At 46.4% G+C, this 11,930-nt stretch overlaps 5 protein-coding genes across 5 annotated transcripts; 1 reads left to right on the forward strand and 4 right to left on the reverse strand.

Moving 5' to 3' along the window:
- Nucleotides 1-406: 406 nt before the first annotated feature.
- On the reverse strand, nucleotides 407-604 carry DFJ58DRAFT_671167 (uncharacterized protein; the record flags this gene model as incomplete). Its single annotated transcript, XM_041382931.1, has 1 exon — nucleotides 407-604. The coding sequence occupies one exon, from the start codon at nucleotides 602-604 to the stop codon at nucleotides 407-409; it is 198 nt and encodes a 65-aa protein (XP_041235735.1).
- Nucleotides 605-2,391: 1,787 nt separating this feature from the next.
- DFJ58DRAFT_848061 (uncharacterized protein) lies at nucleotides 2,392-4,562 on the forward strand (the record flags this gene model as incomplete). Its single annotated transcript, XM_041393566.1, has 11 exons — nucleotides 2,392-2,404; nucleotides 2,458-2,489; nucleotides 2,548-2,549; nucleotides 2,601-2,602; nucleotides 2,665-2,724; nucleotides 2,774-2,908; nucleotides 2,967-3,195; nucleotides 3,253-3,280; nucleotides 3,363-3,558; nucleotides 3,910-4,057; nucleotides 4,250-4,562. The coding sequence occupies 11 exons, from the start codon at nucleotides 2,392-2,394 to the stop codon at nucleotides 4,560-4,562; spliced, it is 1,158 nt and encodes a 385-aa protein (XP_041235736.1).
- A 501-nt stretch (nucleotides 4,563-5,063) lies between these two features.
- On the reverse strand, nucleotides 5,064-5,939 carry DFJ58DRAFT_870734 (uncharacterized protein; the record flags this gene model as incomplete). The annotated part of the gene is made up of 2 exons (XM_041394300.1): nucleotides 5,064-5,533; nucleotides 5,586-5,939. The coding sequence occupies 2 exons, from the start codon at nucleotides 5,937-5,939 to the stop codon at nucleotides 5,213-5,215; spliced, it is 675 nt and encodes a 224-aa protein (XP_041235737.1). The 3' UTR covers nucleotides 5,064-5,212.
- Nucleotides 5,940-7,012: 1,073 nt separating this feature from the next.
- Nucleotides 7,013-7,435, reverse strand: DFJ58DRAFT_823377 (uncharacterized protein; the record flags this gene model as incomplete). Its single annotated transcript, XM_041392116.1, has 1 exon — nucleotides 7,013-7,435. A coding segment is annotated over exon 1 (217 nt), but the record flags the coding sequence as incomplete, so codon positions are not given.
- Nucleotides 7,436-7,437: 2 nt separating this feature from the next.
- Nucleotides 7,438-7,773, reverse strand: DFJ58DRAFT_671161 (uncharacterized protein; the record flags this gene model as incomplete). Its single annotated transcript, XM_041382928.1, has 1 exon — nucleotides 7,438-7,773. A coding segment is annotated over one exon (336 nt), but the record flags the coding sequence as incomplete, so codon positions are not given.
- Between the last annotated feature and the right edge of the window lie 4,157 nt (nucleotides 7,774-11,930).

Genomic DNA, 11,930 nt, shown 5'->3' on the forward strand with positions numbered 1-11,930 from the left:
TACATTGCCCTTTTGTCGCCTTTGATCAGGGTTGATCAGCATCATTTCGTGGATCCTTGCTTTCTTTGCTTCCCTTAAGGGTCGAACATATCGCACGGCATATCAAGACCCAACATAGAGAGTGTTTGCTTGTCATCTGACTTGCAGTCACTTTGTTGTATTACCCACACCGGCTACAGGTCGCATTTTGGCACATCTTGAACGGAGGATAGAAGGTATGTTGTGCTGGGGGAAGGTACATTTAGTATTATGCAAACAATACAACCTGTAGGTGAAACATACTGAATCCGTATGGGTGTCCATGCGTGTCAAATAAATCCTTGATCTTATCAGGGATAGTGAAGCAGTCTGCCCAAATATCATTCTTGAGGGCACCCCAACACATCCTAACAGATTCCGATGACAGTCAACAAGCGCCACTGAGGAATGTGACAATACTTGGAGGAAGGAATAGCGGAGGCTCGTCGATATCGTGTGTGGCGGGTTGTGTGAGAATTATGTCATCCTTCAAGCTTGTTGCCAACAAGGCGAATGTAAATATGGTCTCTAAAGTAAGGTCAGGAATACTGCCAAGAAGCTCAGCAGCACTTTTCAATGTTATCATGGCCTTGTGTCGATGCGGACGATGTGGATGATGCGGACAGAAAGGACAGGACAGACAGGACAGACAGGACAGACAGGACGGACAGGACTTTCGAACTTTTAGGTTCCCTCCATATTTCATTCTTTATTTCTTAGGACACCCCACACACTCGCTCGTTTGTTCAACATGAATGCACACTTGCAATTGCACACTCATTCGTTCTCCTCTTTAAGCAGTTGCTTGTCACTTTCACTTGCCACATGAAACGCGCAGTTCACATTTCGGTTTCTTGATTTCATCAATATCGATTGCTGCCTCTTTGGGACAGTGTTTCTTATGGATGAAGGAAATTCTTTTTTTATGTAATGAACGGCAGTTTTCTCTCTGATTCTTCTCTCCCAACCAGCTATTTGCTCCTCAAGCTCGTTGAAGACCTTCATCTATCTATTTACCAGTGCATCCATCCGATCCTGTCATTGCTTACATATGAACCACCAAACTGGAGCCATCACACATTCATCAAATTCGCATTCAAAGTGTTTTACCATCACCGCCCATTTATCATTGCTTTCGCTTCACTGCCTCTGTTCCTGTTCACATCACTTGATCGTTCTTTCTTAGTACAACAACCCCGTACAACCGTGCCTTTCCCCCTTTGTACAACTTCCCACTTTCTTTGCACGACTGCCCTCATCGCTACACACGTTGATTATGTTTAATGACAGGGAATTGGATACGACGCATGTATGTACTTTTGGTCACATTTATACTAATCAGCGTGTACATGAATTAGAAGAATGGTTATGGACCCTGTTCATGTTGTAATTGACAATGTCTGCCACGAGGTTACCAGTCAACTTAGGTGCCGTTTCAGTGTTATTGATGGGCCGAGGCTGAACCTCCCACTCGACTGCAGCAAGAATACTAAATAACAAAGGGATACTTCGAAGATCACACTGGCAGGTTGCCGAAATCACAAAGAGTTCTCTGATCTTTTGTGGCATTCAAACATTCCATGCGAGTCGTTGCTTTGCGATCTCACCAACAACTTTTACCTTGATCCCATCGGTATCCCTGGATACGGTACATTGTCTTTCTACTGGAATTCAGGCTGAAACACTTACTTCAATCAATCAGATATCATCCTTCAAATCTTACTCTGGCGATATAAATGCTGGATTGTGGTATATCAAGCACGAATGCAATCGTTATATGTCCGCCAAATCCCCCCGCTTGCTCACTCTCATCCTCTAATAGTATGACTGTAGTCTCGAATGATCCCATTTGGTGGCCAATGATCAATGCGAGCATTATTGCCAGCTATTTTACAGGTTCGTGGAGAGTCAGCCACATGATGACGTTGATAACTCGATTAACCTTGGCTGCGGTTTTTACAGTTGCTGCCTCTATCAGGGTAATGTACGATTGGGTTAAGTATGAAAAGGCCACTGATATCCGTATGGTATTCTCAGCGCTTACGTTCACACAAGAGGTACGTTGATCTATTACTGGGGCAGCCAACTCACTCAGAATTGTGTTATAGCTTGAACTGATCTGGGTGAGAGGACTCCTACATCAAAGAATGATGTGAAAATACAACTTGTTCACGGCAGAGGCAACGCTGGTCCCTGATGACCTTTCTCTATCTTATTGTATGTACCTTGTGTTTCAATATTTACACTTAGCAAGTACATGTCTTGCTGACTTCAAAATATCCTAGGTGCGCTATGCTGGAATAGCATATATTGTGTACATTTGGAGGTTTAAGTCATTGATGTTGCGCTCATTACCCATCTCTCATAACTAGGATGACCATTTTGGGTATGTCCTCCTCACATAGACTCTGTTTCTTTCTTGTGACGGGCGGCATACAGTCAATGTTCCAACAATTTCGCTGACAGATGCAGTGAGTATTCCACATTGATGCCTTCCATTCCCATCCAAACAACTGAACTGCCATGCAGGGGTGAGTGAGATTCTCGAGCAACTCGTTGATTCAACATAACGACTCCCACAGTTGTGAGTCCGTCTCAACCCTGTGATCTTCCGAAGCCGATAACTAATGTTACTGGATTTGTCAGGCCTTGTCGTCTATGACACACTTGATTGGATGGGTAACATTATAAATATAATACTGGGCAGTGAGCTATACACCTCCGTGATATTGACCTGACTGAAACATTATGCAAGTCATCATGATTGCTTGGTTACATGCCATGTATCAGCAATCCAGAAAGGTGCTGATATTTCTCGTTGTCATCTTTCTGGCAATTAGAATTGCCAATGCAGTGATGCTCGCAATAGAGACGACGCAGATTGCAGGGGGTAAGCTGTAATCATGTATGAAATGTTTGAGTGTATCAGGCTCATTGACAAATACCAGAGGAATACATTCTCTCCGGCACCTATCAGTGCACTGGCTACCTAGGAGATTACATATTTCTGGTCTCCGTGACTTGGGTACTTTCCACTGCATGGGAGGTCGTTGTACTGTGTTTCACGATCTGGATTGCTGTAAAACACTTCCATGAACTCCAACAACACTCGACAAGTGGTATTATCGGGGACTGTTTCACAGTGTTAATGCAAACTCATGTTAGTTACGTTGCAAGGTGAGCTCATAATGTGTATACAGTTGTCTTGTTCCACTGAAGTTTTGCACGTGCTAGTTTTTGGCTCTCTCTTGCTTCAAGATTGGTTTGTTCTCTCCAACACTCTCAGCGGTATGTCGATCTGTCCACGGACCTCTACATGCGACAATGATTTATCATTTCCATAGGACATGTATTCCCTGGAATATCAGATTTTTATTGGTATCACTCGGATACTCCAGACGGTGCAGTTGTTTGTGCTGGGACCACGCCTGATCCTTGGTGTTCGAGAATATCATGCTGAGCTCGTAGCCAACTCTGATACAGCATCTGCTATGACTTCAATTGCTTTTCAGGAGCGTGTCCATGTGTCAACTAGCAGCAGTGTGTAGCGCAGTAGATGCTCGATATGATTGATTTGCAATGGGCGGGTAGTGTGCAGGGAGCGGGAGAATCTGTTTTTATTTATTCCAGGTTTTGTCGTGGTACTTATTTAAATTGCGAAGTAGATATAAGTCATACAAGGGCTTTTGGCAAACTATGAGTAGAGAACTCTCCCCGATGCTGAGGGTCATGCACTCAATCTCACTAGCCTTGTCAAGATCGTAGTGGCTTGTGGATGTCTGTTCGCTCCTGATGCCATCGCTGAAAGATAGCTGTTTCCAAAACCTCAGAGAAGTACTCAACCACTGAAGTGGCGCCTATCGACCCTTTCAGCACCCTTGTGCATCCTAGCTGCTCCTATGCACAGAGTACCTCTAGCAGGACCGTGGCTCGTTGATCAGGTTCCCAAGCGGATCCAGGGGATAACGAGGGGGAATGGCGAGAAATGTGCAGGCGCAGACGGACCGACTGAACTCGTATTTGTGCAGTTCGTTGTGGAGTAGGTCACGAGTATCGGAGTACTACTTTGGACAGAGGAACAAGCGATGTTGGTGTTGGTATATACGGTAACATGCCGAACTGCAGGTATTGGGGCTTGTCGCAATTGCAGAGGAGGAATTGATATAGGCATTAGAAATTGAAGTGTTGGGTAGGCTGAGATTGGATTTACGTGCTTGCCCACCGCCCAAAGTTCAAGCTCTCAGGACCACAATATGTCTTGCCACCAAGAGAATGATCATCCTCGGGTCCAAAATTCGGTCCAAAGTATCCGAGCAAGTAGTCTCAGAGAGTCTGTCCAGGTTGCAGGATCAGGACAGTACATGTTTACGGAACTACGTCATCCGCCTTTCGCTCAGCTGAACAGTGTCCTGGTGCTCTTTCCAAGACATGCAGCACCCATCAGTGACGAATTCCGTGTTGTCGATCACTGGGGGTTTGGAATGTTCCATGACGATGCTGTTCAGCCGGTCGAAGAACAAAATGAAGATAGTCGTTATCTCTAATCGTGTTCGTGCAATTTAGACTCTATTAAAAACAATCGAATTTTGGGTACTGAGTCGTCCGCAACCTACGCTTGTTCAACGCAATGTGCACAGAGAAAATGAATGGCCAATCACAGATGTGCAGAGCAGACAGCGGGTAGAGACATGTTGATTACACCAACAACATGCCAGCGCCCGTGCATCGGGGAAAGTCATATAGCGAGAAATAGCCGCGAGATCACATAACGTATTGGAACTAGTCCGTCAACATGAACACCTTGCAGGATATGTGGTGGTTTGGAAGCTGTGCATGTGCAGTGGGGGGAGGGAATGATCCAGTCCAAGGCAGGGTGTACATACTTGCTAATCAGGTACCTGAGTAATATGTACAGACGGGATGACTGACTGGTGTATGAGATGTGCAGAACCAAGATTTACAGCTGGGACATGTTTCTAGCAACTGCTTGAAAATAAAATTGAGGCTTCACGGGATAGCACCCAAAATTGAGGGTGATGGAAATCAAACACTCTCGGTGTGATCGATGACACAACGATGATTACCGAAACAAATGAGACGGGTGTCCTCATACTGCAGTGTTGATGCCTATATGCATGTGGGGGAGATGCACAGCAAAAAGCACAAAATGAACCCGCAATGGAAGCGGCCGTAGCTATGCGGTTGCTGCACGTGTCAGCGTTGTGCGAGTATCAGGAGCAGTAGGCACCGTGGACGTCGATGCCAACGGGACGGAAGGCTGAGTCTGTGGTGACGGAGCCTGGGTCTGGACTGGACCTTGCGATTGACCTTGCTGCTGCTGTGTTATGTGTACATTGCCACCAGGGTGTTGAGGAGACGCGCAGCAGAGAAAAAGCACGAGATGGGCTAACATTCTGACGGGCAGTGAATACGCAGGTCTTCCACCTGGGGTGATAGTACCATTAGGCTGAGTGTGTAGATGATTCTGTGGCCGCGGCTCAGCAACAAACAAGACCTGTACAGAAATAATTAGACACCAGCAATTGGTATACCAGAGAAAGACATACCTCCCTGTCCCGCATTGCAGGTACTTTGACAACATGACGATGCATTGGGCGTTGCGGGAGCTCGATTTCTTCCATGGTGTGAGGCTGAGAGCGGAAGAGTGAGGATAGGAGATCCATGAGCGCAACTGGACATGAACCCAAAGGGGTTGTGGGATGAGGCTCGGTTTCCTCGTCGGTGCTGAGTCGAGATTGAGGCAAAAGCGAGGACAGGCGGGCGAAAAGCGCATGTAGATCTAAACTCGAAGGTGTGGAGGGTTGCTGAGGTTCGTCTGCTCCATCATTCTCGGGCGGAGAGCGTTGGAAGAGTAAGGACAGGTGGCCCAGGAGCACGCGCGGATGTAAACCCAAAGGCATTGAGGGTTGCGGAAGTTCAGTCGCTTCAGCGTTGTTGGGTCAAAAGTGGCGGAGAAGCGAGGCAAGTCGAGTGAGGAGTGGACTTGCAGAGGAATGAGGGTGGGCACTACCCATTTGGGAGGACTGAGAACAGAGAGATCTGAACACAAACTCATTAATAGAAATACTGATCACGCACATCGTCGTCGGCTTCCATGCCGTCAAAAAACCATTGTGAACATTCATCAACACTGTGACCCCCAAACTCATCATGACATCGCGTGGCATTAGCGTGGAATGTTGCTGTTATTTAATGAATGAGAGGGATTGGAAACACGTCATGTACCTTCAAAAATGATTTGTCGCTGATTGAGGAGCGGGGGTACGCTCTATTCTTGGCCGGTCTTTTGGTGCCTGTCAACAGACACTGTCAATGAGAAAGATTGGGTGGTATGTTGGCACTCACGATGGTACTAATGGGCAGTAGGTCTTTAAGGCCATCGAGGGCGTGAATGTTCCATGTGTACACATTTTTGTCTCTGCAACCAGTGACTAGCACTCGTCCATCAGCGGACAAGGCTGCGTAGTGCACCTGAGTTCCATGCTGAAGGAGAGGTCCGACTTGGAGGTTGGTGTTGAGATTCCACAGACGGGCCGTGTTATCATCTGATACACTTGCAAGGAGGCGGTTGTTTGAAAACAAGGAAATGGTGTTGACATAATAGGTTGTGTGACCCTCCAGGATAGCGATCTGCTGCCAAGTGGCTGTGTCAAATATCCTAATTGGGCCATATGACGCGGAGACAATCCTCTTTCCGTCCGATGTCCAGGCCAAACTGGAAATTGCAGAAAATGCGGGATTTGGCCGGTCCGCGTGAGGTCTATGCAGACAGATCACAGACCCCATGTCAAAAGTATGGGGGACATCTGCTAGTGGTTGTCCGGAAAATGCCAGGAGGTCTGTCAAAGCTGCCCATACTATTATGGTACGCGCAATCGGCAGCCCCCAGAAGTCGGCAGTCACACAAATGTCACAGTAAGTCACGACATGTTACTGAGCCAGTTTCAAAGTCAGCTCGGCAGTCAAGCAGGAGCGCAAGGAAGTGAGTTAGTATTCGGCGTGAGCAAGCAAGTACAGTATATACTAGTAGAATCTAAGTACGAGGGTGACCATGATTAGTGCCGTAGTTGTAGAATTGAGGGGGATGTGTAGGGAGACTGTGTGTGTTGTAAGGATGCTGAGGTTGTCTGTCTAAGTTTGATGATGACACAATGGGACCGCCGGATGAATTATTATGTTGTGTTGTAGAGTAAGATGGTGTGCGGAGAGCTGGATTAGCATAGAATTGATAAAAATATGGCTGGTTAGTAAAGTGTGGAGGATAATATGGATTAAAAGAATGTGCACTGGCAGGTGGGGTGAAAAAAATGAGTACCGGAAGCGTTGGATGAGGTAGTGTCATTGTCTTGCGAGGCGCCACTACTAGCCTGTCCTGTCAATGATGCAGTGGCTAAATTCTTATTCTTCGAACGTGTTTTTCCTGTCTGGACTCTGGAAGAGCGCAGCAAAATGTGGATTGTCGGCAAAGTGCTGATTTGCAGCATCAGCAAGAAACTCTTTGAGTCTAGTCCTGAGTTCCTCAACCGTTCCGTCTCTTGAAATCTTGAGAGCACCAGCAAGTGCGATAAAATCATCCTTGCGCCGGAGTGTTGAGAGTGCATCAAATGTCTTCAACTCAATATCGTGTTCGATCTGAGTGTGGCGCGCTTCATCTTCTGTCTTCTTTTTGGCCTGCTTCTCCGTGTTGGCCTTATCCTTTTCATGCTGCTCTAGCCCCATGACCAGCAGCACAGCACCAGTTGGCACTGGTAGGCACTGGTGTGTGCAGTATTGAAACTCCGTCACGGCATATATCGGCAGGTGACATTTCTGCGTGACTTCGGCACTTTCAGCTATCTCATTCAATTCTGCTTCAAATGTATTCGTTTGACCTCATATTGAGTTGTGTTAGAGAGAGAATGATGTCTATGTAAAGAATTTTGTGTTTAGGTAGCTGGAAACACGAGTTTGTGAAAGTGCCGACTTCTGGGGGCTGCCAATTGTGCGTACCATAATAGTATCTTGCCATCTATCCCACCGTCAGCCTCTCCCGCCATCCCCTTTGTCAGCCTCGCCTGCCATCCTCACCGTCCTTGTCAGCTTGTTCCTCTATGATTTCAGGAGCGATAGTAATAGGCTCCGTATGAGGCTGCGGCTGGAGAATGTCGTCCTTCAGTAGGTGCACGTGTCGGATAAAACGTGTGAGGTTGAGAAGCGACATATTTGCCAGTTCATCGTGGTGTCATACTGCAGCAAAGAGGGTGCTGATATCTGTGGTGCAGGGACTGCTGGAGGTGGAGGTGAGACTGGTTGGTGACGACATTTTCGACCTCCCTCCAATGCAGCTAGCAAGCTGACAATGACAGCGAGGTGGTTGATGGAGACAGCGGGATGCGTGACAGTGGCTGACGTAGAAGGCGGTGTAAGAATAACAGACAGGTGTCCCCCACACTTCACCCAAACACTTTGGCGGAGTGTGCGCAGACCTAACACAGACCGGCCATTTCCTACATGTCCTCGGAAATTGTGCGATCATAACCTGCATAGCTGCATATCTGGGCCATGGTGTTATTGTGGAAGAGCCTGGCGAGCAGCTTACCTGTCTTCGTATCCCAGATTTTTACTCCAACCGGGTGTCCTCCTGATGCAATTTGTGTGTTATTGGGCGAATAAATCACCGCTGTGCACACAGATTCGTGCCCAGTCTTGATTTCCAGGATTGTTTCTCTGCTCTTGACATCCCACACTCTTGCTGTCCCATCTCAAGATCCGCTCAGGACTCGATTACCATCCACACTCCAGCACACTGACCACACACTCTTAGCATGCCCTGTCCATTTTGTGATGACCTTTCTCATCTCAACATCCCACAGCTTCACTTTCCCATCGTTACTTCCGCTGACAACAGTCTTACTGTTTGGAGACAGCGCCATTGTGTACACTGCTGCTTTCTTCTCCCGCTCATCTCACCAGTCCTTGCCTATCTGTGCGCTGCTCTCCAAGTCCCATAGTCGTAGTGAGCCATCATCAGTGAATCCATGAGTCCTTGATTTTGTAGCCGTGGGAAGTATAAGATGATATCATTATGCTACGGCTGCATATACCTATGTATACGGCAATAATATTAGTTATCAGTACATAGCCATGAATCTCTGAAATTCATTTTACCATGAGGAGTTTGCGACAAGATTACAACATTGTGCCATTGCAGCAATCAATATGCAATAGCATAGTTAAGTTATATTTGTTGACTCATACCATATCCCTTCATTTATGTTTTAAACTACCAAGTGATATAAGACTTTATCGTGGAAAGAACCATTAGCACTTGTAACCTAATTTATATTCTTATGAAAGTTTCAACCAGCAAGGTATGATAGTGTAATTAGGTACCGTTTGTTGAGCAACATCATATTACCCCTCATTTATGTTGACTTAGAGCCCGTCTGGACAACAAATAACAAAATTTCAAATTTCAACTGAGTCAAGTTACATGGTCTGGGAGATCCCGGATCACACACCTCGGTTTAGACTTCGTATTAACAATGATAATGCTTCGCATACATGGACTACAATATTGACCTTGAAGCGCAAGAACAATTTGACCAACATCGATGTCGCTGGACCGTGATTCTCATAGCTATGGTAGTGCAAATTATGAATACCTACCAGCTTCTGTTCTTATCCTCAACTGTCCGCATCCCATATCATACATCCATCCTCACTGGTGAAGCATGGTGTACGAGCTCATTTATGGACATCCTGACAGGATCCGGCACAACTTTGGTATTGATGGTGATGTTTTCAATGCACTGCTGCAGGTTCTTCACCACAATAGATTTGTCCTATCCCACAATGGCGTATCAGTGGAGGAGCAGCTTGGCATTTTTATATATACATGTGTCCACTGGATTATCATCCCACCTTGTTGGGGAGAGATTCCAGCGCTCCCCTGACACGGTCACAAGGTATAGTGGTCTCAATATTATTTTTCAAGCGACTTAATCTATTTTCCAAGATATTTCAAATGCATGCTTTTCTTCTTCTCGTTGAATCCATTTTACAGCTCCCAGATCACATTTCCGACTCACACAACCCCAATTTCCCATAAAATTCTCGATGATCCTCGATATCAGTTCTTTGATCAGTGTATCAGTGCCGTAGATGGCACGCATATCCAGGCTTTTGTACCGCCAGAGGAACACTTTCACATGCGTAACCACAAGGTTTTTTATCACAAAATTGTCTGTTCATCTGCGATTTTGACCTCCATTTCTTGTATTCACTCTGTGGGTGGGATGGATCTATGTCTGATGCTGCTCTGTGGATGGACGCCCATGCAAACAACCTACGAATCCCTGAAGGTCGATACTTTCTTGCGGATGCTGGTTTTGGTACCTCCGATGTCCTCCTTGTTCCATACCGGAGTGTCCGTTATCATTTGAAAGAGTGGCGACAAGGCCAATATCAAGTAGTACTAATCCCTTATTATTTTAAGTTGGCGTCTGACTGGGATTCTACACAGGCCACGGAATGCCAAGGAACTATTCAACCTTCGTCATGCTGGACTTCGCAATGTGATTGAACACATTTTTGGCGTTATGAAGTGTCAATGGGGCATCTTGCGACATGTCCCTGAATATAACATGGATATTCAGGCTCAAATCCCTGTAGCGCTGTGCGCACTGCACAACTTCAATCAAAGGTATCATCCTGATGACTTTGACGTCAAATCTGACGGAATGAACCTTGATGTTGCATTGGGTGAACTCGGCGATGGACCAGCTGACACAGCGGAATGGAGCAGAGCGGATCAGTGGTGGGAGAGAATTGCAGAGGAAATGTGGGCTGACTATCTCAATGAGCATAGGGAATGAGGACTTCCATTGCCAGGTACAGCTTGAATACAAATAAGTAGTAGTTTGTATTGTCGTACTACACTCCACGGAACCACCGCTTCAAGCTCTATACCATTACTACATCGTCGTCTTGGTTGGACTTGAGTTTGCGGAGATTTTTCTCCAACCAGGCAGCTCGAGTCGTCTCTGGAAAATTAGAAAAAATTACAGCCTGTGTCTTGTCCCTAGCGAAGTAGTCTGCAATCTCGAGCTGATCATCAGCTGTAAGAGTCTTATGTTCTGATAACAAGACAACAGCACAAGCGAGGGGGTCAGATGAAGTAACCTGGGGGGGAGTTTGGAGGTAGTCTTTGATGTAAGTAGCGAGCTCCTTCATCGTCTCAGACCTATCCTTTTGTACCTGGGCAGTTACAGATAGTGGCCAGCGTGTACATTTTTGAGCACTTGCTTCTGATTCAATAATTGAGGGTGTGGAACTGATTCTGCGCTTTGCACTGCGGCTAACACTCGTAAACATAGACAAGGGGGCTGAGCCACCAGTGGAAGAGGTAAGGAAACAAGATGGAGTAGAGGGTGATGTTGATGAGGGATCACTGAAAGTGGCCGATGGCCCAGGAGTGCGGAGAAGCCCACTGCCACCCGCTTGCATGACTTCTTGGGTCACAGAGGTAAGCTGGCTGAGATTAAAGGAGGGAGGAGTAGCCTGAGGGATGTCATTGCCGGTGGGCACTGGAGGTGGTCGATAGACATGTGATCCTTTTGCAATCTTTGGCATCATCTGCTCCATAGCAGAGGTATGTTTGAAGCCCTTATTTTTGAAGGCCTTCGCTGCAGGGCGTCGCTGAGAGTGATTGCGTTATTAGTAGTGCTGGCTACAGCAGTGGCAACAATACATACCTTGACGTACCGATCCCAGACATCATCATTCTTCATCACTATTCAAGCTCCATACTCATCACTCCATGTAAATCCTGATGTGTTCTTGATATCTGTGACAGGTCCGTATAATGTTTTGAGCTGCAAGACATACATTCTTTGAGATTTCCTGATCAC

This window comes from Suillus subalutaceus (genome assembly GCF_016647625.1).
Source record: "Suillus subalutaceus strain FC151 chromosome Unknown DFJ58scaffold_268, whole genome shotgun sequence".
Taxonomy (NCBI): domain Eukaryota; kingdom Fungi; phylum Basidiomycota; class Agaricomycetes; order Boletales; family Suillaceae; genus Suillus; species Suillus subalutaceus.